Raw genomic sequence first — 25841 nt, forward strand, 5'->3', positions numbered from 1 at the left:
GGGCTAAATCACCTTCTCCCAACCTTCAAACTCCAAAGACTGAGGGGATTAAAAATTGCTGGAAATTACAAAGATGGGAAGAATGTCAAGGAATTATAGTATCATGGGACCATTAATATCAAAAGCCATTTTTAAAAAAAATTTGCTTCCTGAACTGTCGCCATCGCTTGGACAATATTTTTGTCGCGTCTTTTGCAATTAGCTCTCGCGCACAAGTTTGTGACTTCATTCCACGGGACCAGTGTCAGAACTGGTGCCTTGTTGTTTTTTAATACAGTCTCCCATCGGAGTAAAAATGCTTCCAAGAATAAGCAATTTTATTTCTTCAAAGGGCTTTTTCGGATTGGAAATTTGTCTTTAGTCAGATTTTGCTTTTGCACAATTCAGAACAAAGTGTGGAGCTGGATGAACACAGCAGGCCAAGCAGAATCTCAGGAGCACAAAAGCTGACGTTAAGGGCCTAGACCCTTCTTCAGAGCTGTTCGAGCTCCTCTGGGGAGCAAGAGGCGGCGCCGATACAGTCATCAATGTAATGAAGAGGTGGGGTTTGGGGCCAGTGTAGGTGCAGAAGAGGGACTGTTCCACGTAACCTACAAAGAGGCAGGCATAGCTTGGGCCCATGTGGGTACCCATGGCCACCCCCTTTGTCGGAAGTGGGAGGAATCAAAAGAGAAGTTGTTGAGGGTGAGGAAGAGTTTGGCTAGGCGGATGAGGGTGTCGGTGGAGGGGGACTGGTCGGGCCTGCGGGACAAGAAGCAGTGGAGAGCCTTGAGGCCATCTGCATGTGGAATACAGGTGTATAGGGACTGGATGTGCAGTTTTTTAATGCAGTTTGTCTCTGTATCACTGTCTTAACCTTCCCAAAGTATTTCATAGGAGCAATTATCAGACATAATTATGCAGCTCAGTATTTAAATTTTGGGTAAGGTACAAAAAGTTTGGCTAGAGCTAGATTTTGTGGAGCAACGTGGAGGCAATGCTGGTAGTTAAGGAAGAGAATTTGGAGTTGAGGGGCCAGGATGGAAGAAGGCAAAGGTGCCAGTGGTGAAGCAATTTTCTTCCCCCTTTCTCCCTTCACTGGTTCCACAACTTTTTTCTAATTTTTAAATTTTCTTTTTAGGGATATGCTTAAGTTTAAATTTCTGCAAGGTTCCCCCCACACTATCCTAACTTGGAACAATGTCACTTTTTTCCTTCATTGTCCTCAGCCAGAGTTCTGGATGTTCCCCTCAAACAACAATGTGAATCATGTGGACTAGAGTGTGCTTCAAGAAGGCAGCTCACCATCGCAAGTTCAGTCAGTAATGGGCAGTAAAGGCTGATCTAGCCAGCAAAGCTCAAGTCCCACGAAAGACGATATGAAATTGGAAACACTGTTCGGGAAATGGAAATTTGTAAAGAGCATTAACTGCTAACATGACCTAACGCCATGGCATCTCCTACATTGCTTCTTGGCTTGACTAGTGCGATTCTCTCCTGGTCAGCCACCCCTTTTCCATAAACCTAGTGTCGTTTGAATGTGGGAAGAAACTTGCAAAAGTAATCACAATTAATGCACACACCTTGTGTTAGCAGAAAGATGATAAAGCCATCCCCTGAAAGTCATAAGTTGTTAATGTTGTCCTGATCTTGGTTGCATGCAGGGACAGACTGCTCCAGTGTGTGAGGATTTGTAAATGATAGGAAATGTTTTGTGATTGTCAGTGAATGTCCCACCTCTGACCTTTTTGGGCTTGAACTGATGAATGGGAATTCGCGTTCCTGCAACAAGATCCAGACAATGAACATTTTTCATCAAAAGAATCTAACCATCACCCCTTGACACTTGATGGCTAGGGAGTTACTAATAACCAGAAAGTAGAAACCAAACTGGACTAACCACTGTTTGGTGGGGGTTGGTGGTGGAGATCTCTACAATAGCAGGTCAGAAACCAGGAATTTGTTTTCCTTGTCTGTCTACAGGGCACATATCAGGAGTGTGATGGAATACTCTCTGCCTGGACGAGTACAGCTCTAAAAGCACTTTGTCAACATTTTGTGGGACAAACAGTTCCCTTGATTGCCCAGTTACTAGTGGTGTACCACAAGGGTCAGTGTTGGGTCCACTCTTGTTTGTCATTTTTATAAATGACCTGGATGAAGACGTAGAAGGATGGGTTAGAAATTTGCAGACAACACTAAGGTCAGTGGAGTTGTGGATAGTGACGAAGGATGCTGTAGGTTGCAGAGAGACATAGATAAACTGCAGAGCTGCGCTGAGAGGTGGCAAATGGAGTTTAATGCAGACAAGTGTGAGGTGATGCACTTTGGTCGGAGTAACCGGAAGGCAAAGTACAGGGCTAATGGTAAGATTCTTAGCAGTGTAGATGAGCAGAGAGATCTCGATGTCCATGTACACAGATCCTTGAAAGTTGCCACCCAGATTGACAGGGCTGTTAAGAAGGCATACAGTGTTTTAGCTTTTATTAATAGAGGAATCGAGTTCTGGAACTAAGAGGTTATGGTGAAGCTGTACAAAACTCAACTCTGGTGTGGCCGCACTTGGAGTATTGTGTACAGTTCTGGTCACTGCATAATAAGAAGGATGTGGAAGCTTTGGAAAGGGTGCAGAGGAGATTTACTAGGATGTTGCCTGGTATGGAGGGAAGGTCTTACGAGGAAAGGCTGAGGGACTTGAGGCTGTTTTCATTAGAGAGAAGAAGGTTGAGAAGTGACTTAATTGAAACATATAAAATAATCAGAGGGTTAGATAGGGAGAGCCTTTTTCCTAGGATAGTGACGGCGAGCACGAGGGGGCATAGCTTTAAATTGAGGGGTGATAGATATAGGTCAGATGTCAGGTAGTTTCTTTACTCAGTAGTAAGGGAATGGAATGCTTTGCCTGCAACGGTAGTAGATTCGCCAACTTTAGGTACATTTAAGTCGTCATTGGACAAGCATATGGACGTACATGGAATAGTGTAGGTTAGATGGGCTTGAGATCGGTATGACAGGTCGGCACAACATCGGGGGCCGAAGGGCCTGTACTGTGCTGTTATGTTCTATATCATCTTTTAAACACTCTTTTTTTTTGACTGGGGAATACAAAAGAAAATGCTGGAACAGCACAGCAGGTCTGGCAGCATTTTGGGGAGAGAAATCAAAGTCAGTGTTTTGATCCAGTGACACCTCTTCTGTCTGCCTTCTTTACCCCCCCGCCCAAAAAAAAATTAGGTGTCCGTGATGCTTGACGCACAGTGGCAGCAATGTGTACCATCTACGTGATGCTCTGCAGAAGTTTGCCAATGGCCCCTTAAACAGCACCTTCCAAACTGTCATTCAGTCCCATGTAGAAGAACACTGCCTGTAAGTTTTCCATTCCAAATATATTGCCATTCCTGTAGTGCCATTGGGTTAAAACCAGGAGATCCCTCCCTACAGTAGTCTGCATGGTGCAGGAAGTCCCAGTGGGTCAAAAAGGTAGCTTGCTATTACCATCTTTACTAGAACACTTTGCAGATGGGCAGGAAGTGCGGGCCCAGCCAGTGATACTCATGTCCTATGAATATGTAAAAATTAACTTCCTTCTAAACCAACTTCTTCAATCATAACCATCAATTGCTGACTATTGGCTCGGACCCACGCAATAGAGTCCTTTTTAATTAAAGGAACTGTTTTTGAAGTTTGTGCAGACACTTTTTTAATTTTGAAACATTGTCAACCAGTGCCAGTTGACCTGAGAATGAATATATTTGCTTTGTAGCAATTACCTCTTTACAAGATTAAGTGGCTTGGAAACTAACTGCACAATGTGGTCTCAGTTTCAGATTTACTCCTTTTAATCTACACACTTGATGGGAATAGAGCTGTTGACTTTGGGTCAACCTACCTTTTTTATTATAAGCAGGGAAATATTTGATACTATTCACTTACTATTGATCAAATTAAACCTTGTAACATAAAGTGAAACATGAAGCCATTCCATATTATTGCCATGAAATCGATAAATTGTAACAGACTGGATGCTCCAATTGTAGATAGTGCAACATTTTTGGAAAATCCTCTTTAGAGGGCTTGGTAGGCTTGAGTATGGAACCTGGGGCAATCAGCTATTTAGAACAGAACATAATGTTTCTCTGAAGGTTCTGAATCTTTGGAATTCTTTACCCCTCAGACAGCTGGAGACTGAGTTGTTGGGCTTGGCTAGCATTTATTTCACATCCCTAATTGCCCTGGAGAAGGAGGTAGTGAGCAGCCACCTTCAAATATTGTGGCCCTTGTGGTGTAGATTTGCTGTTGGGGAGAGAGTCTCAAGGTTTTGACCCACCAATAGTGAAGGAACAGCGAAGTTGTTCAAAGTCAAGATGGTGAGCGGCTTGGAGGGGAACTTGCAAGTGGTAGGGTTCCTGTATATTTGGTGCCCTTGTCCTTGCGAGGTGGTAGTGGTTTTGGATTTGGATTTATATTTAGACTGACATTGAATCTTTTATCACCAGGAATATAGGTTGGGAAAGTGAAATCAAGGTAGACTATTATCTATGATGAATTTTTTGAAAAAAAGTCACTCGTGGGATGAGAGCATCAATGACGAGGCTAGCATTTTATTGCCCACAGTGTCAACCACAATGCAGCAGGTCTGGAGTCACATGTAGGTCAGACCAGGTTAGGTTGGAAGTTTGCTTCTCTGAAGGAAATTCATGAACCAGACCAAATTCCACCACCTGCCATGGTGGGATTTGAACCCAGGTCCCCAGAACATTGTCCACCTCTCAGGCTTAACAGTCCAGTAATAATACCATGAGGCTACTGCCTCCCCTATGGATGATGGTGGTGGAGAAGTACTTCTAGTGTTGTATTCTTGTGATAGACTGAGTAAGTATCAGGAAATATTAAACAGATTGGGGCTTTTTTCTCAAGTGAACGTTGTTGTAAACTAATGGCCGTGTTATTAGAACTGATAAAGGGATTTAACAGGACAAAGTAAAATAACCACACTTTGGCCTCCCCATCCCCTAACATAAGGGCCGTAAAATATAAGGTGGTCACTGTAGAGCTTCGGAGTCTGTGACTTGCCATGAGAAGAATTGGTTGAGATTGATTGGATGTGTAAATAGGGAACAAGCTGGATATTTGCATGAGAAAGGAAGAGAAGAAAAAGTACAGTAGGGTGGGAGAACGTTCTTGTAAACTGATGTGCAGTGTAGAAACAAACAATTGTCATGCCAAAGTTTATTTCCTTTTAATTTGTCTGTGATCAATATTTTTGTGTATTTTCATACCTTTTTTGGCGTGTGATTCAGTTTGAATAGCTAAGCAGCAAACTTTTCCACATCTTTAAAGTCTGTATTGTCATTTTGTTTTTCATACTTGCCCCAAAGGTTAATGTAATCAAACCTCTGTCTCAATCCATGCCAGTGCTGTCTTGTACACAGATACAGATGAAGATTTTAGATGAGTAATTATAAGAATCAAATTTAATCTGTCATTGCAGGCCTGATGTCTCTTAGCTGAGTTTATTTGACTGGAGTAAAAGGTCTTCAAAAAACAGCATTTTTAGTATCTTGCATGACTTCTCAAAGTGGAAATGTTAAGCAAACTTGAAATTGGAACAAATTAGATGAGCATGCCTTTTTTTTTCTTCAAGAGTTTGCAGTTAGTTACATGACTGCTTAATGGACTGCAGTGGTCAGATGGCTTTACTTGAGGGCCCTCTTCTCTGAAGAGAGAAGAATGCTGAAAGTAAAGCCAAATTTGAAAACCTGTTTTGAATTCTGCATGTCACACTTCATGTGATCTGAAAGAGTTGACTCATTGACCAAATAAAATGCATTGGTAATTCAACAAATCCTGGGTTTTAGCATTTCACCACTTCTGATTTCAACCAGACAAAAACCTGTGTTTGGAAAGGTGAAATAACCTAAAGGTATCGAATTGGTTTTATCTTCCTCCTTTTGACCTGATCTACATTGAATTGCATTGAAAAGAATGTTGTCTTTGTTGCTAGAGAATTTCTTCGACCATTCCATGTCACTGGTGGATTGTTTTTATATCCATCCTTTTTGGCCTGTTTTTTAAAATTGGAGCTTTTGGGATACAGCTTGAAATATTTGTGATGTTGGCATGCCAGTATTTATGTATTGTGTTGGTTGTTCCATTAAGGGAAGGATATATGAATGTCATAACTTTTTTATATTTGCTATTTTTCATCCTTGAGCAGTGTCATGGGCAGTTTGTACATTGTGAACAAGTCTTCATTTTATGACAGATAAACACAAACTTCCTTAGCTAGCCAATTTATGGATCTCTGACTTGCAAATAATGGATTTGGAGTTCTGACCATTTTCCCAACCAGCTTGCAAAACGGGGATTGATGCTTTGCTCATCTTCCTATAGAATCTTCAGGACAGTAACCAACACCAGAGATAAGTAGGAAATGCCCTATTATTCAGCTGTCTGTCTGGTAATGAATAGAATTGAAATGTTACGTCAAATTCAGTGTCAGTGATTTGAATTTGAATTGTGAAAAAGTTTCAAGTTGATGTGTTACTTTGTATCCCTCTTGCTATGTACCCTGGTACAAATGTAAACAAGACCGACTGAGTTCCAATAACTCCTTTTTTAAAAAGTGCAGCAATTCCTTCCTCAGTCTTTGGTTATAAAATCCTTTACGCAATTAAGTGCAAACAAAAATAATGTAAAATAAAAGCACTGTCTTTTTACAAAAATAATTGCTTTATTAATAGCTATGCTTTCATTCCCTGGGCTGTATGTTTTTGAATGCTTTCCCAAAATTCTCTGCCTCTTCTTTATTTTAAAAAAAAACTCATTTGGCCCTGTCTTTTTGTGTAGTTTTCTACCAAATTCTATTTGATATCTGAAGGTATTTCAGAGGAGATATGGACACAGGAGCAAGATTTTGACCCTGTTGCATCATTTAATACCAACATGGTGGGTCTTGGCTCCTCCTTTGCTGTCTCCATCCCTCTTCCCCCAAAGCTTTTCACTCCCCCATCTGTCAAAAATCTACCTAACATGGTCTTTAAATTTTAAAGACCCAGCCTTCATTGCCATTGACCAGTGGAATACAAATCCAATTGTATGTGCAACCAATTCTCAGCATTCGACCAAAAAAACCTCTTCTATCTACTCCAATACATTCCCCCCGCACCTCCTCTGGCTCTTCTGATCTTTCTTTTAATGATGAATAATGTTCAAGTTGCATCTTCCATGACAGCTGATTGTGTAGATGATACCTACACAAGTCATTAAGATGTTTCATTTTCCATTAAACTGTACAAACCAGTGAATACATCTTTTGTGGCTAACTTCCGAGCAATGCAAAAGTGATACTAATTGCAAACCTACAGGTTTACTTGCATTACTTAAATGTTTAACGTGATAGTGCATACAGAATCCTAAGTGGAATTTTCCTATATGACATGCTCAGCTCCACACTTTGAACAATCAGCTCAGGCAAGCGAGTATCTTGCCCTATCACAAGCCTTGACACTGGCTAGCATTGGATTGTCCAATTGGAGACCACTAGTGTCTGGGTCCACAAGTCTGCCAGCTGAGGCCAGTTCCTATGGGGATCAAGATATGAAAAGATGACAAGTTATTTTGTTTTTTTAATTCTTGTCATGGTAGGGGTGTGGTGGGGAGAATATGCAGGTTAAGCATGAATTAGCTTTTTGGTCTCCACACCTATCTATATCTGGCTGTACCCCCAAATTTCTGAGGAGGCAGGTGACCAGGAAGCTGATGAATTGAGGTTGTTACTTGATCACTTGAGGATTTTCCATTTGAGGGAGCTCTTGCTGAAAGTTTTTTGCCCAGCACATAATTGGTGAGCTGGAAAAATGCAGGGTAAATTTTTTCCAGGGCCAACTGGCCCTATTATTTCCCCTTCTGTCCATTTCCTTGGAGAAAAATTCCATGTGTGCTCTTGGCTTGGTAAAGCTTCTGTTTTTATTAGCTCCATAGCTGTACCCACAGACTTAAGCAATTGAGTACTGCTGCAAAAATTGGAACGAATTTTAACACATCAAGCACAAATCAGTCAAACAATTTTACACCACTGGTGTGGCAGTGCACAGCAAAGTGGTTTGTGGGGGAATGGTCATGAGTCTAAAATGAAAATTTAAGTTCAAGTTTTTTTGTATCCAAAATTTAATCGATGACACTTGCTGTTCTGCTTTGGTCTAACTGTTTTTTGTTTCTGTCACCACCTTTTTGTGTTTTAATTCCATTGGATATTGTGTACACAATTGGCATATTGGTTTTATTATAAGCTTGATTTTGCCTGCAAAGACCCTAGCACTCCAAGGAAATTTTCTCACTCCTCTTCTGCTCAGGTTAGCCATGCATAGCATGAAAGATAAAACCACTTCCAACAACTCTGCCCAGTCTGCTTGCCACTCTGCAAGCAGGATGTGGAGGTTTTGGTAAAGCTACAGAAATGGTTTACCAGGATATGGCCTGGCTTGGAGGGCACAAGCAATGAGAGATTGGGCAAACGGCTTACTTTCACTCGAATGTCGCAGGGTAGGAGCATATGCTTGAAATGTGCAAAATTGACACCCGTAGAGAATGAATTGTCAGACACCCTTCTCCTCCCCCCCCCCCCCCCCCCCACCCCGGTAGAAATGTTAATTACTTGGTTTATGATCTCTTTGAAAGAGATGAGAGAATGTGTTTTACACAAGGTGGTAAGTGAATGGAATGTGCTGCTAGAGGAGGCATTAAAGTAAGTACATTAACAATGTTTGAGGCATCTTGATAGATACGTGAATTGACAGGAATAAGGGTTACAGGAAGAAAGTTGTTTTTAGTTTAGAATGACATTATCTTGGCATGGTCTTGGTGGGCTGAAGGGCCAGTTCTTGTGCTGTACTGTTTCTTACACTTTAGTTTGTGATAGTTTGCTATGTTAACTAGGGGAGACTAATAGAAATATTTTTTAGCACTGAGTCAACAGTGAGTTTAGTCATGCAAGTTGCTGAATCGTTATTATTCCAACATCTACCTTGTATCTAACATTTACAACCTAATGGTGTTTTTAAGATGATTTCATTTGGGATAGTTGGTGATAATGAGCATAATTATCAGCGTCAGTCCTCTGGAGAGGAGAGCCAAATCTGTGGGTGTTTTGTGTGATGACTTACTATGAGGTAATTTTTAGCTAAACTGCCCTGTCTATTTTTTGTAGATTACTTTTAAGTTTGTTAAAAGTACTCATAAAACTTGTGGTGAAGATCTAAGTACAACTTTCAATATCAGATGATTTGATGGGAGGAACACTTTATTTTAAAATGATCTGTTGTGATAATCTTGCTTTCCACTACGTTTTCGAAAGCAGTCTCCAGATCCTCAGATGCAATTTTCGAGTAAGGAACATTCTCTAGTCTGTTTTGATTCCAGACTGAGGCACCTGAGTGCCCCATTAGGCTGCCTCCAAAGACGGGCGTCATAAATAGACAACAAGGTGTAGACCTGGATAAGCACAGCAGGCCAAGCAGCATCAGAGGAGCAGGAAGGCTGACGTTTCAGTTACAAACCAATTTCAGACAGAAGCTGGAAACTGAACCAAGTTACGCTCCTCATGCCTCCCCAAAGCCTGTCCACATGGCCACATCATGAGTGTGATAGAACATCGTCACTCTGTCTCCCCTGGATGATTGAAGCTCCAATTTTGACACCAGCCAGAATGAAACAATGAGCTTGTTGTTTTTTTAAGCACCCTTTCCATGGACTTCCCCTGCCCCCACCAACTCCATTAGACCATAAGATGTAAGTGCAGAAGTAGGCCACTTGACCCACTCTTGTGTTTGCTCTGCCATTCAATGGAATCATGGCTGATGATCTCCCACTCCATTCTCCTGTCTTGGCCCTTTACCTTATTTTTGATTCACCTATTCAAGGTTGAGAGATTTTTAAAATCAATATACTGAACAATTCAGCCTCTTTACAGCCTTCTGTGGTGAAGAATTCCAGAGCCACAACCTTTTTAAGAAATTCCTCCTCTCCCCTCAAATGGGTGACCCCTTTTTATTGAGATTATACTCTCTAGACCAAGACACTGCCCACAAGGGGATCTGCATCTACTCTGACAGGCCCTTAACCTGATGCTTCAATAAGTTTGTCTTGTTCCTCTAAACTCCAATGAGTACTGATGTGATATACTTAAACTTTCTCCTAAAATCTTTTCATGCTGTGGATCAACCTAATGCATCTTTTATACGCTGCCTGCAAAGCCAGTATATCCTAGATAAGTGGACAAAAACAGTGCTCTAGGTGTTGTCTGACTAATGATTGTCTGTCTGGTTTTAGCAAGACATACCTGTTACTTTCTCTATTCCCCTGTTCCTTTTTTTTCTGAAAAAGGACCATCGATTTGCCTTCCATATTACCTGCTGAGCTGTATACAAGGTTGAAAACTTCCAGATCCCTCTGTGCTGCAGCTTTCTGTTAATGTTCTCATTTAAGTAATATTTAGCTCCTCTATCCTGCCTGCCAAAGTGCATAACCTTGCATTTTTCCATAGTTTTATATGTCAATTGAAGAGTCTTTGCCCACTTAACCTGTCCAAAGGCCACAGCAGGTTGTCGTCCTTCTGACTTGTCTTCCCATCTATTTTTGGGTCATCCACAAAGTTGGTGTTCGTACATTCACTTCTCTCATTGGTCACCTGAGCAAGTAATTTTGGCCCTAGCACTGATCCCTGTGACCTTCCACTAGGTTAAAGGTTGCCATCTTGAAAATTACCCCTTCATCCTATCTGTCCTGTCACTTAGTCTGCCAATCCATGCTCCCGTGCTTATATACAACTCCTGATACCATAGGCTCTTGTTTCATTAAGTAGTTTTGTGAAATACGTTATTTTAATGTGTTTTGGAAATGCAAATATGTTACATGTACTGATTCCCCTCTGTCCATCCTGCCTGCTACCACTTCAAAGAATTCTAATTACATTATCACCTCCTTCTGAGCCATGCTGACCCCCTCCTTGCTGATGTTGTATGTTTCTAAATGCCCTGCTATTACTTCTGTCATAGTAGTCTCTTTTTTCCCATGACCGATATTAAACTAACTGGCTCATGATTACTAGTGCTTATGTTTTTAAAAATATCTGTTTTCTACCCTTTGGGACTTTGCCAGAATGTAAAGGATTCTTTAGTAGATTACTATAAGTGCATCTGTTATTTCTGTAGCTACTTCCTTTCAAATCACATAACGCATCCCATCAGGTCTGGGTGACTTACCAATCGTTAGCCTCAATGGTCTCCACAGCACTTTTTTCACCCTCTAATGATTTGTAATTACTTCCTCTCCTTTTGGCCTTTTTAGTAATTTGGAATATTGTTAGTATCTTCTACTGAAGATCAATGCAAAGCATTTATTCAACTTCTCTGCCATTTACTGGTTTTCCCCATTTATTGCCTCAGCCTCAGCTCTCAGGGGTCTATTGTTAACTTTGACACCTCTCTTTGTATTTTAAGTTGTTTCTGTATGTTTTGATATTACCTGCCCTCAAATTTACTTTCTCCCTTTTTTTGTTTACTGCTTTTGGTAATCCTGTGACTTTTGATTTTTGAGACTTTCCCAATCCACTGGTTTGCCTCTGATCTTTGCTTTTTTTTAAATAAGAAAATACTCTGAACTTGCTGAGTTCACTGTGGTTGGTTTATCCCCTTGCCAGAATCTGTCTTCCCAACTGACATCTATCTTTAAAAAAAACAAAAATTGCTGGTGGAGCTCAGCGGGACAAGTAGCATCTATGGAGAGAAATCAAATTCATGTTTCTGGGCCCAGTGAGCCTTCCTCAGAATTGCTGGTAGTTAGGAAAATTTTGGCTTTTAACTAACTACCAGCAGTTCTGAGGAAGGGTCTCTTAAGCCAAAACATTAATTCTTATTTCTCTCCACAGATGCTACCAGACCCACTCGGCTATTCTAGCAATTTTAGTTTGATTTCTCTCATCCCCAGTTTTATTTCGGTTTTCATATGTTTTTGACTCATGAATTGTGTTCTTAATTGTCTGTCTTTTTTATCAAACACTCTCTTTCCCTGTTTTACACTTTTTTTTTCCAGCCAACACTGCACTCCATTCCTTTTTTATTTTGTAAATGCCCTTTTTAAGTTTTGGCTTGGAAACAACTGGGCAGAAAGAGATTTCCCACTCGTACTGAGTGCTAAATCCACTTTTTGTACTAAGATAACAAGGTGTGGGGCTGGATGAACACAGCAGGCCAAGCAGCATCTTAGGAGCACAAAAGCTGACGTTTTTCGGGCCTAGAAGGGTCTAGGGCCAAAACGTCAGTTTTCCTGCTCCTCTGCTGCTTGGCCTGCTGTGTTCATCCAGCTCCACACCTTGTTATCTCAGATTCTCCAGCATCAGTAGTTCCCACTATCTCTATACCACCCCCCCCCCCCCCCCAAAAAAAAAGCTACCGGAGGATTAGAGCAGCCCGTGGTTTAATGTTCTGCACTTTTCACACCCTCATTACCTCATGGTTTATTCTTGACAGTGTAGCTACTGATAGGGCCCTGGAAGTGACTCGTACCTGTCTTCCTCCTTGTTATTTCATGACTCTGCCCACATGGTTTCTACATCATCTTCTGATCCAAGACTGTTTATTCCCTCTACCACCAACACATAGTGGCATCAGGTCAGCGTACTATCCACAATCAGTACTAAATGACTCACCAAGGCTCCTGCAATAACCTCTTCTATTCTTGTGATCGCTGCCATTTAAAAGGGCAAGGATAGATATGGAGGGGAACGCCGATTGCAAATCCTCCTCCCAACCCACACCATCCTGATTTTGCAATGATATCACCATTCCTCCACAGTTGCTGGGCCAATGTTTTGGGGCTCCCCTCCCTAACTATGTTGGCAGTGTTTCCACACAGCCCAGACTGCAGTGGATCGAGGTGGTAGCTCGTCGCTGCCTTCTCCAGGGCAATTCAGGATGGACACTAAATATTGGTTGGTTGGGCCAGTGATGCCCACATGCCAAAAAAGAAATATTAGTTTGTGTTGGCTTCCGTTTGTGTTACTATGGAACAGGAATCACGTAAAAGGTCTAACTTAATTAAGGAAGCGCTTCCCCACCAACCCCCACCACCGATCTTTGCTTTTCACAGAAAATTCTATGATCACTTTACTGAAGCCACCCTGCTGCTTCTGAGCACTTTTTCTTAAACTCCCACATTTGGGACTTTAAACTGGCTTTTTGCCTCTGGATCACTAGTCTGTTGCCGTGACCACTGCCTCACCAACACCCATCTTTATGAAACCGAGGACTTTTTTGGGTGTGGGGGGAGGGAGGAAAAACTCAGATCAAGTTATTTTTATACTCAACTCCTCGTAGTATAGCATCGTCAATTCACTCTTCCAACTTAATTTTTGCTTCAGTTGTTGAACTGCTGAAGATGGGGTTGCAGATTGGAAAATGTGGGCAACAAAATCTGACTAACTGGATATGAGCTCTTTTTTTATCTTGCTCTCCTTTTTTACCACCTAACTGTGCGACTGAGAACTCTCTCTCTGCCTTTTTTCCATGTGTTGGAGCTATTCAATATTGCTCTTCCCTTGTTAAGTAGCAAGACTAATTATTCCAACTAGTGCCCTCCCCTGTCTGACAGCAAGAGTCCTAGCATTGCAGGATGATTATATTCAGCTCCATTCCTTCCATTCTGTATTAATTTTTCCAAAAATGTTTACTTCAGAAGCTTGTTTTATGGGTGCAGGTGATTGAAAACTCATAGCTTTGAGATCTTTAGTTTTTGAACCATTATGGGGGTCTGTAGAAATCATTTTAAGCAAGTTAGAATTGGAATCCCTACAGTAAGGAAACAGGCCCTTCACCCCAACAAGTCCACAGCAACCATTAGAACACCCCATCCCCCTGATAACCCTGAACACTATGGCCACCTTAGCACGGCCAATCCACCTAGCCTGCACATCTCTGGACTGGAGGAAACCCATGCAGACACAGGGAGAATGTGCAAGCTCTACACACAGTCACCCGAGGCTGGAATTGAACCTGGGTCCCTGGTGCTGTGAGGCTGCAGTGCTAACCACTGAGCCACCGTGCTGCCCTAGGTTTTGGGGTCACTATATATTTGGCTTGGAGACTCCACGTGTTAAAGATTACGCCCAGAAGTTGCTGGAAACAAAACCCAGACAAGGATAATCAAATGAATATTGAAATGAATTATATTTTTCATTTTCCCTTTACTTTCTTTCACAACATTTAAAATAGAAGACTGAGGGATGGGGAAATGTTGCAGGGAAACAAACAAAAGAACCCTTGCATCCTTTTTTTTTGTGCATGAGGGCCTAGAGCTGCCCATCCCAACACATCTTTCCCTGTTGTAATGCCTTGATCGATTAGCTACCCATTTGGTTCATTTTTTCACCTTTTCTATTATGAATCATTGTCAAATTTTAAATCTTTCATTTGCGTACAAGACAAACTGCTTCAGCATACTCTTTCTCCCAGCAATAAATCAGTTCAGTCAAGCAGCTTTTCATCTGTTTCTCAATTTGTGGAAGAGTGTGTGCATGAAGACTGCAGAGGTCAGTGGGACCAGGATTGTTTATAGGCAGGAGGATCTTGTTAAGGTACAAATAATTGAAGATGGTGATGGAATTCTGTCCATGATATGTTGAGGGTTAAAATACAAGATGTAGAAGTCATGTTTTGGGCTATACAAGGCCCTAGTGACTTGAACAGTTTATGGCATCCAACCCTGAGATTACATTGTTTTGGGAGTGCAGTATAGACTTACCAGAATGATACCTGGACTCCTAAAGGTTACATTTTAGGAGGCACAACTGTGCAAACAGGTGTTAACCTCCAATTGTTTGAACATGTGGGGGATTTAATCAGTTATCAAACTATGATGAGGAACCACTGGTTCCCCTCAATCAACACTATTTCTGATGGTTGGGGGGGAGAGATGAATTTGTCATAGTAAACTGTCTCTCTAATAGCAAATGCAGTGTGCAAATTAGTGGACACTCCTTTGAGATTCATTGGTTGGTTGTAAAGTGGGGGGGGGGAAGGTGGAACTCTTCAAGATATTCTGAGAGATTGAATGATTCTTATTGTAATTGCTAGTTTGCACTGAGAGATAGAGAATGAGTGCAAAGCTCCAGGGAGCTTATGGTGCCTTCACTTGTCCCATGGTGGGTAGGGGTGGTAGGAGGGGGATACAATATGTTATGTGGTGGGGTGGGAGAGAGAGAGAGAGCGAGAGATTGCAGTCAATATGAACAAGCATGATTGTGCTGCCAAAGGGATAATGGTATCTTTTGAGTCTGTTCAGGACTGTCTTGGTGCCTACTCTCTGTAAGACAGCAGAACACAATACAAAAATATTCAAGGTAATTAAGGTCAAATTGCCTATGGTTAACTTTGTATTTGCAATTATACACTTGACCATAAAGATTATCAGTCTGGGCCTTGCCCATCTCCAGCTTAGGTCACTTTATCTAGGTTGCTTGCTCCATCTGGACTACGCCCCCCTTTTTGTAAATCCTTTCTTGAAATGTGTTTCAGTCGCTCGCAATGTAAATGTTTATTTGGGTGAATCCGAAGGTGGGAACAGCCCTTCGAAAGATGATGACTCCCTACTTCATCCTGGCAACTTGACCAGCACATCAGATGAAACAAGCACACTGGAAATGGGTGTTGAGGTGAGAGTTTTTATTTTTGTGTTTTGAAATCTCCTGTTGTGAACAACCAGAATTTTGAAAAGTAGCCCTCCACTCTATTGGGGAAAAACTACAGGCATGAATTAGAACATAGAACATAGAACAGTACAGCACAGAACAGGCCCTTCAGCCCACAATGTTGTGCCGACCATTGATCCTCATGTATGCACCCTCAAATTTCTGTGACCATACACATGTCCAGCAGTCTCTTAAATGACCCCAATGACCTTGCTTCCACAACTGCTGCTGTCAACGCATTCCATGCTCTCTCAACTCTCTGCGTAAAGAACCTGCCTCTGACATCCCCTCTATACTTTCCACCAACCAGCTTAAAACTATGACCCCTCGTGCTAGCCATTTCTGCCCTGGGAAATAGTCTCTGGCTATCAACTCTATCTATGCCTCTCATTATCTTGTATACCTCAATTAGGTCCCCTCTCCTCCTCCTTTTCTCCAATGAAAAGAGACCGAGCTCAGTCAACCTCTCTTCATAAGATAAGCCCTCCAGTCCAGGCAGCATCCTGGTAAACCTCCTCTGAACCCTCTCCAAAGCATCCACATCTTTCCTATAATAGGGTGCCCAGAACTGGACGCAGTATTCCAAGTGCAGTCTAACCAAAGTTTTATAGAGCTGCAACAAGATCTCACGACTCTTAAACTCAATCCCCCTGTTGATTGTGTGGGTTATCTTAGTTACATGGGGTTTTCTAAAACTCAGCAAATCTGCAATTGGAGACCGTGAATTTGAAATCATCCTTGTAAAAATGAAGCAAAAGATAAAGACTTAACACAGGTTTGTCCTACCACAAATTTGGGTCAGGTTACAAACTTGGAAAAAGTAACATGATAGAACGGTACAAAGGTTTGTGTTGCAATACCCTTGCTGTTCTCCTCCTTGAGCATTAGGAATGTGATGACACTAGACTATGAACTGATGCTTTAAGGGAATGGCAGGCATTCATGTTCAAGTTTTCATTTTATTGCTGTATAGAGACTTTTTAAACAGGTATCTTCTAATCAACCTGTTTATGGATGATGTGTTCCTCTTGGAATAGTTGGGCCTTAACTTGGGGCCTCCAGATTCAAAGGTAGGGACATTACCGCTGTGTGACCAAAGCGCACACTTCAAGTTTAATGATCGGCAAGTTAATTTGGTACCTGCCTTCTGAACCAAAAACTTGGGATACATCTTACAGTTACCATTTGTGAACTTTGGGCAACTAATCATTATTTTTGTGAAGAGAAATTGAAGCTCAAGTCTGACCCAAAAATGTTAACTGATTCCTTTTCCCAGATGCTGCCAGCTTTTCCAGCAATTTTGTTTTTGTCCCTGATTTTACAGCATTTGCAGTTCTTGTGGTTTTTAAACTTTATTTTCTGTTTGCATTGTATGTAGATTTTGGTGAACTTTAGACTCAAATTTATTTGCAAAGCAGTTCAATACTCTAAACCGTTTATTGTTTGTTCTTATGACTGAGATGGATAACCGCATCACATCAGCCTCCTTTATCCCTGTACTTGTAATGCAGTAAAACTTAACATAGCCAGTGACCCTCAAAATTGATCCTGTTAGGTCCTAACCAGACTTTTAAAATAACCAATACAAAACTTTGTGCATAACTGGTACCAGGTGCCAAGTTTGTGCCTTAAACAAGACTTAATGACAATGTATTAATAATACAGCAGAAGGTTTAGCCAAGCAAAAGTGAACAAGGTAATCTAATCAATATCTGATTTAAACCCAACCTTTGATCCCAGTGCCTACCCCACTCAACAGTAGACAAATGGATCTAATCAGGTGATAAATCAAACAAGATATGAGGTGTAACTGGTATGTTGGTCTAAGCAGTCATAATGATCTGTAATCTCACAGGCACATAGATTGTAACTTGGTTTCTGAAGTCCTTGACCTCAACCAGTTTCTAATAAGCTGATGTATATTTGCTAGTAACGGAGATCCTTTTCTCTGGATTTTCAATAAGTTGATAATGGGAAGATAACCAGGAAGCAATCGAACCACTGTCCTGTAGCTTTAGCTGCAATTTTTCTAATGAGAACTCAGTTCAAAATGCACACAAAACATATGTCACCTTTTAGTACTCAGTTCAGTTCATGGCTCTAAAACAAACTTGATTAAAAATAAAGCAGAAACACCAAGCGTTATAACCAAATCCTGGAACTCCCTCTGGAGCAAGACTGTGAAAACGCCTTCTAAGTGTGGACTGCAGAAGTTCACGAAGGTGAATCGCCATCTTCTCTATTTGACTGCAAGGTGGGTACCGAACAGGGACTAACTTGAGTTGGAGAAGTGAGCTTGAATACTAGTGCATAATTGCAGTAAGCTAGAGGAAACCCTAGTTGATGTGAACTCACCTGGTCCAAGCACCCTGTACCTTTTTAGGAAAACTAATACAACGTTGTTGAAATCTTGATTCAACTGACATTGGCATTCCTTTCAAACTTCCATTAAATTTAATCTAATCTCATTATAAATTCATGTGTACTTAAATGTGGAATTTTTCCATCTTGTCTGTTGTAGTGAAGGATTTCTGACTGTTTACTGCCATCAAACCCATTACAAGACTGCAATTTAACAGGTGATGTTTTATAGGCCAGTTTATTTTGGGAAATGGGTGCAACAGGGCTACTTTCAAATATCAAGTACTCACCTTTAAATCCACTTTGGGACCACGACGAAGAATCAGCACTGGCTGCTAGACCTTGGAGCCCACGTTTGGGGGTCTAATGTTGGGAAATAGATGGTCTGTTCACTGTCGTCAGAAATGGGTGGGGCCATTGTAAGGGCTGCAAAATGCAAGAGCCCTGAAGATGGTCTAAGTTGACAGCATCACATTGGCAGGTTTAACAATTATTGGTTGCAGTATAACGGAAAACATTGCCAAAATGGTGCAATAACGGGTAGGCCTGAGATTTGCTACTGGACAGAAGGGAGTTTGCTCACCCTGACTATGGTCCAAAAATTGTTCACTTTCCTCCATCCCAGCCCTAGCATCCTTTTTTGTCTTCATAAAAACTTAACTAAGTTTTTCCCTAAATGTCATGACAACATGTAAAAAGCTCAAATACAACTTAAAAACTAGTCTCTTCTCTGAATGGGAGAGAAGCTGTGCATGTTGTATAAGCAGCTCTGCGGTCTGTGCTTTTAAGGTGAAGGGAACTCTGCAACTAGCCCTTTGCACTTTAATGCAGATATCTTTGCAATCTCAGTGCAGAGGAGCTGGTATTCTCTTCCTCCTAATTCTTTTATCAAACAGATTATGCCTGCGCCCTTCATTTGCATGCCTGCTGGTAGAAATACTTTTGCCTCTCCATTTTTGCTATTTTTCACAGCTGTTTAAAAATGTCCAAAGTTTTAGTGAACAAGCAATGAAATAATTTTAGTTTCCATCCCTTTTTTTAATCTGAGGTACATTGCACCAGTAAAGGGTGTTGATGCATTGAGGGTGCAGAGGAGCTTTACGAGAAATCTTCTAAGAGTTGAAGGACTTCAGCTCAATTGGGAGCTCTCCTTCAGAGAGCTTAGCAGGGAGAGTAGATAGAGGTGTTAAAAGCCATGAAAAACCTGTGACTGGTATCTGCTGGCAGAAGGGTTGGTAATCAATGAACGAGGCAATTGGTTTAAAAAGATCGAGAGGTGGGATTTTAGGGTATTCTCCAGAATGTTCTACTTTTAAGGATAGTGAAGCATGATTCAATAGTAACTTAATAAAAGGAAATTGGACTGATCCTTGAAGAAATTTGTTGGGTTGCTGAGAGGATGAGGGAATGAGGCCTAAATGGTTAGATGTTTGAGGAGCAATGGGCTGAATGGCTGGTACGCTACAAGGCATTATGTGGATATCTGCTTTATTATTCCTCTTTAGGAAGCTGCAGATAGAAATAAAGGAAATGGTCTGTTCTTCAGGGATGGGAAATGCCGGATAGATTATATCCTTGTTTACAGAAAATCTAACACGCAAGCAGAGAAACGGGAAGTGTTTGAGAGAAACTTGAGAGCTGAAGGACTGAACATTGAAAAAGAGGTAAGTCTGATCTTTCTCTTTGTTTCAAAATCGAAGGAAAGTCTGATTCTTGGTTAACTATCAGTTTGCATTTAGCAGCCTGACCAGCTTCTGGGGAAGATTCCAGAGCATCTTTCTTGATCCTGATCTGTTGCACGTTAGCAGTGAAAGTTGTGTATAATCTATGGGATCTTTTTTAATATCAACCCTGAGGTTGGCAAGGTAGAGCATGGGTGGCTGGCACTTTAATTGTTTTTGTTCATTAAATATGTCTTGAAATCTTGATAGTTTAGACAGATGTGTACAAATTGAAGTAATGGCACCATTTGAATGGGAGGCCATTCAACCCCTTGAGCTAGTTCTGCCTTTAATTAGACATGGTGGATTTGTATCTCGGCCCATCAATTGGCTTTATTTCCAATGCCCTTTTTATACCTTGACTGTCACAACAGAAATGTTCATACTTTCAGTTGACCCCAATTCTTTTATTTGGAAAGAGGGGTTGGGAAAGAGTTCATTACGATCATTATACTCCCTGTCTGAAGAGGTGGCACAGTGGTTCATGCTACTGCCTGTCAACATCAGGGACCTGGGTTTGACTCCAACCTGTGTGTCTGTCTGTGTGGAGTCAGTACGTTCTCCCCACATCCATGTGGATTTCCACTGGATTCTCTGGTTTCTTTCCACAGTCCAAAGTTTGAATTGTAAATTGGAAAATGGAGTCTGAAGTGTTTTCTTTAAGAAAATTCACCCCTCTTTTTTAATCATGACAATTCAAAGGAAAAGTCAAACAGCGGTCACTTGCTGGTTGTACAAGGGCGTGTAATTTTATTTAGTAGTTTGATTCCATTCTTTTATAAAGTAAAAGAGTGTGAGAAATCCTTGGTTAGCAAAATGAAGCTGCCCAGTAATGGCTTTTGGTTTGGCTTGATTTGAAGCAGATGAACTCATATATCTCTAACAAAAAACTGTCTCTTTTGCACCTCAGACCAAATTGTTGGCATTCCTGTTGAAATTTCCAAGTTCCTAACTGTCAAAAAGAATTCACTTTGGAGAAAAATATTCTCGCCATAGTGGAAGCAGAAATAAAAGGGATTCCTTGATAAGTCGTGGGAGGTTAATCTTCTCCCTTGAGGGTAACAAAGTCTATCCGCTTAAGGTACGGTCAATGCTGCAAGGCAACGAGGCCTTGCAGGCACAGACAATGCCTGGACATCAAGAAGAAAAGGTGACACTTGCAAAATTCTGAAGTCATGTGCAGAAGTAAAACTGCCTAAAAGCCACAGAGATTCTGAAGGTTATATGTGTAAGGAAGCTTGTACAGTGGAACACACCCATTGGAAAAGAGATCTCCATTGGAGTACGTGCAGGGGAAGCTGGAAGTCTTTCTCCTGAAATTCTTTTGGCAGTAAAAGTTCCTGAAAATTCTGTATATCAGTGAAACCTGAAATGTTGGACTGTGACCCGTCTCCAGAGGCTTGGTTCCAGATTGAAATCAAAATCAATCTGATGCGTGTCTTCCATCAATCTATGGTTGACGACAATTTGTTTTCAGACAGAAAACCCAGTTGTCTTTTGATCCAGACTCTTGGCCCTCAGGTTTTTTTTGCTCATGTTAAAAATCATCACGAAGACTGTCTTTTGCTTTTTTTATTTTGAGTATGTCTGGAGTTAAGGGGATATTATTTCACCTTGGATCATGACTTTAACATTGACCGATTTATTTATTTACTGCTTGTTTTTGGGCATAAGATTTGTCACTGATTTAATGAGTTAATCGGAGAACCATGGTACAAAACTCTCCACATTGCAGATCATGGCATAAACAAAGAAGCATTTGGTCATTTTGGTGATTGAATCAGCACCTTTTTATAATAGTAATGGTATTACCAGTTGAGAAGTGGATTTGATTATCAGTGAATTCTTCTTGTCACTTTCTGTAGGGAAAGTGATAGCCTAGTGGTATTGTTACTGGACTGTTAGAGACACAGGAAGTGTTTTGGGGGACTTGAGTTTGAATCCCACCGCAGCAAATGGTGGGATTTGAATTCAGTTTATTTTTTAAAAAAAAGCCTGGAGTTAAGAGCCCAATGATGAACATGTCACTTGTCAGGAAAAGCCCATTTGGTTTGCTGATGTTCTTTAGGCAAGGAAACTGCCATCCCACTGGTCTGACTTGTGTGTCACTCTAGACCCACAGTAATGTGGTTGACTGTTAACTGCCCTCTGGACAATCGGGGATGGGGAATGAATGCTGGCCTGGCCAGTGAAGCCCAAATCCTGAGTTATTTTTGAAACAAGTACTCGTTACTACCACGCACTCATCCTCCTTGTTATGATAACAATGTCTCTTCGGTAGATAACACTCGCTATATATGGTGGTATGCCCTCCACTCGTTGCTAGATTGTCCTCTTCCATCTTGGCACAGTAGTGGCAGTGAACTACAATAAACAACCTTTACCCAGTACCCCGTAGTAGTGTTGGAAAATACCACAGTGGCCAACTGGGCAAATACCACAGGAACCCGTCAAAGCTATAAAAAAGCCGTGCACTCCGCAGTGTGCAAAATTCTTTATCGAGTGCCAGCATTGACGCTTACTCGTGCTTTGCAATCAGTAAGCAAACAGTTGCTTTGACTAATTGACCATGTTGCAAGCTGCACCTGCATACTGAGGGACAAGGATTGGCTGGAATATAAAAATCAATAGGGTGGCACGGTGGCTGTGGCTAGCACTGTTGCCTCACAGCACCAGGGACCTGGTTCAATTCCAGCCTTAGGTGGCTGGCTGTCTGTCTGTGTGGAGTTTTCACATTCTCCGTGTCTGGGTGGGTTTCCTCCCACAGTCCAAAGATGTGCAGGGTAGGTGGATTGGCCACGCTAAATCGCCCATAGTGTTGTGGGATGTGTAGTTGGGTTATAGGGGTACGAGTTTGGATGGGATGCTCAGAGGATTGGTGTGGACTTGCTGAGCTGAAGGACCTGTTTCCACACTGTAGGGATTCTATGAAACCTCGGCTTCTCCGAAACCAGCCAGACTCCTGCATGCTAATTTAACAGATTAGATTCCCTACAGTGTGGAAACAGGCCCTTCAGCCTAACGAGTCCACACCACCCCTTTTGCAGCATCCCACCGAGACTCATCCCCCTATAACCCACACAACCCTGAACACTACAGGCAATTTAGCATGGCCAATCCACCTAGTCTTCACATCTTCGGACTGTGGGAGGAAACCTGAGCACCTGGAGAATGTGTGCAAACTCGGCACAGACAGTCACCTGAGGCTGGAATCGAACCTGGGTCCCTGGCGCTGAGAGGCTGCAGTGCTAACCACTGAGCCACCGTGCTGCCCAAGATCATTGGGCATTGCCAAATGCCTCTGTATCAAATGGCTTTGGGTTGATTGCCTGCATCTCCACACGTGTGCACTTCTAACCAACACCTGGGAATAGAATTAGCCTGTAGCTCTCCAAGAACAATGTCAGTCATCCCATGAGCATGACTGTGGTGTCCCATCTGATGGGAGAGATTGCTGTCATTTTCCAGGGAGATGGAATCAATGGCTGCTTTTTTTTTTGTGCTTCTGTCTGATCGTTCCTCTGTTTCTGGGTGGGATTTAATATTGATTTTTGAACATGAAGGCAAAATATCTAGCTTTGCATCATATAACCCACCAAACTTTTTAATTGAAGGGCATGACAATACTCTTTTTTTAAATTCATGGGATGTGGGCATCATTAGCTAGGCCAGCATTTATTGCCCAAAGGGAATTTTTAGTCAGTCACGTTGCTCTGCTCTGGGTCTGGAGTCACATAGATTAGACTTAACAACATTAGTGAACCAGATGGTTGGTTTTATTTTGTGTGACAATTGACAATGTTTTTGTGGTCACCATTATGTTAGCTTTTAACTCCAATTTCTTTTCGTAGAATTCAAATTTCACCCACAGCTGTCGTGAGATTCAAACTCAGATCACTTTTTTTAGCTTGGGTTTTTGGATTACTAACCCAGTAACACTGCTGCCACGTAACCGTCTCTCCATGATCATGTTTCCCTCTGGGAGTTTAGACATGGGTGCATGCTCTGAATATTGGCTCTGTTGTTTAGCACGCGAGGTTTTGAATGTTTGTTTGTTTGGAACTCCTGCCTGTGGAGAACTGTGGATGGTCCATGATAAAACTCCCTTGAGATGGGGATAGACAGCGTTTTGACTTGCCATGCGTATGGGGAGTGAACAGGAAAATAGAGGGCGAGCCCTGATTTCCATTTGATAGCGAAACAACAGGTTTGAGGGATCGTTTAGGTGTGATTGGTCTATTTATTTTGATTGAAAACTGAATGTGGAAGGCTGTGAACGATTGGCCCAAACGGTTTGTCTTCAACACGCTCTTGTGATGCAGGTGCCCTTGGTTTTTATTGCTGATGTCTTTTGCAAGTGTAAATTAGTAGTGAGCCACCATCTCTGAGGGCTGTAGATGCTGTTAGATGGGGGAACTGCAAGACTTTGGCCCAGACGTGCTGAAAAGATGATATCTTTCCAAATCAGGATGGTGTGTAACTTTGGGGCAAGTTTGCAGATGGTGGTTTTCTGGTGCATCTGCTGAACTAACATCCTTCTGGATGGTACAAGTCACTGGTTTGGAAAGTGTTGCTGAAAGAACCTCGGCAGATTATTGCAGTGCATCTTGTGAATGGATAGTAGACACTTTTTTTAAAATGAGGTTATTGCAAAAAGCCGATATCCTTTTAAAAGGATAGAGCCTGAGTTTGGAAAGAACTGATCGTGTGAAAAGGGTGGAGGGATGTGAATGTGAACTGAAGAAATGTGTTGTGATCTATTCTGCAAATTCAGAATGCTTTAATTTTATGGCTAACCGTGCTACAAGCTGTAGTGTAGATTCCAGAGGATGGAGTTTTGGTCACTGACTGGCTTCAGCCTATTTTATATTGATCCCATTCTCTCTCTCCGCTCCAAAAATTCTTCTGAGAATATTTATATCCCCACACAGCTGGGAAAGCTGATACATCCACTGCAGTCAGATAATGAAAAATGCTGCCTGCAGTACAGTATCATGTATAAATGTCTGCAATTTTCTTCCCACTTAATTTTTTTTGTTTAAAGACACTTCATAAAGCATTTGGAAACTTGTAATGATTTCCAACAGATGATAACCTTGCATTAACTTTGCTGCCTTCTCCATATCCCTCCAGACCTGCTACGATCTGCCATGTCAACAACTAAATAGTGAACTCCAGCATCCCATAACTGGCAATGAAATAACCAGACCATCTTTACTTTTTGTGTGATGTGGTTGTAGGGATAAATCTATTAGAGACTAGAGCAGAACTCCCTTACTGATGTGAAAGCAAAATAGTACAAATATTAGAACTCTGAAGTAAAATCGGAAAATGCTAACAAAACTTGGGCAACGTCTGTGCAGAGAGAGACCATTAACGTCAGTTTCCTTTTCATCATTGATCTCCACAGACCATTCCTGGATTCCCAGTACTTCCTTTCTTGCTTTTAAATCTCAGAACACCCTGACAGTTCTTCAGAATTTTGCCATGTGATCTCCTCTTCTGTTCACATCAGATAGAAGGGCCCTTACTACTTAGTGTCAACTTGAATGATGACATCTTTTGACAGTGTAGCACTCCCTCTGTACTGCCCTGAACTTGGTTTGGATTTGTTTCAAAAATTCCTTGGCTCACTTAACTTAACATGGGTTTCTTAACTCCATGTTCATCAACAATAGTGGGGTTTAGCCTGGAGGGAAATGTGCCTCCATTTTGTCACTCTTGCAATTAAAATGCTGCATGAGAAGGTCTGTTGGTGATTTTCTTGACTTGGCAGAAAACTTAAAATCTTTGTGGTCTATTAATGGCCATGTAAGGGCCTTGGCTTGCCACCTCCCTGATCACCCAGCTCCCCCTAGCAACCAAGCGAACTATTAGTTTCCAAATGGGAAGCCATGTCGACCTGCTTGCTAACATGGGTATGGGGTGCACAGAGCAAGGGATGACCTGCAAGTGCTCCAGTCTGGGGTAATCGGGTGTGGGTGGAGAACAAAGGGTTGACCTCTGAAAGATAAATGTCTGTCTGTCTGTCCCACCAG

General features: G+C 41.6%; 1 protein-coding gene across 10 annotated transcripts in view; it reads left to right on the plus strand.

Annotated features, from left to right (window-relative positions):
* Positions 1-25841, plus strand: part of LOC125460802 (anoctamin-4) — a 216386-nt gene that overhangs the window by 88995 nt on the left and 101550 nt on the right. For all 10 annotated transcript variants that reach the window (XM_048548780.2, XM_048548779.2, XM_048548778.2 and 7 more), the window contains 2 exons: positions 15549-15685; positions 19588-19746. In XM_048548780.2, the coding sequence (XP_048404737.1) occupies positions 15549-15685; positions 19588-19746 (296 nt within the window). The remainder of the gene's footprint in view (positions 1-15548; positions 15686-19587; positions 19747-25841) is intronic.

The sequence above is a fragment of the Stegostoma tigrinum genome, chromosome 18 (assembly GCF_030684315.1).
Source record: "Stegostoma tigrinum isolate sSteTig4 chromosome 18, sSteTig4.hap1, whole genome shotgun sequence".
Lineage (NCBI taxonomy): Eukaryota > Metazoa > Chordata > Chondrichthyes > Orectolobiformes > Stegostomatidae > Stegostoma > Stegostoma tigrinum.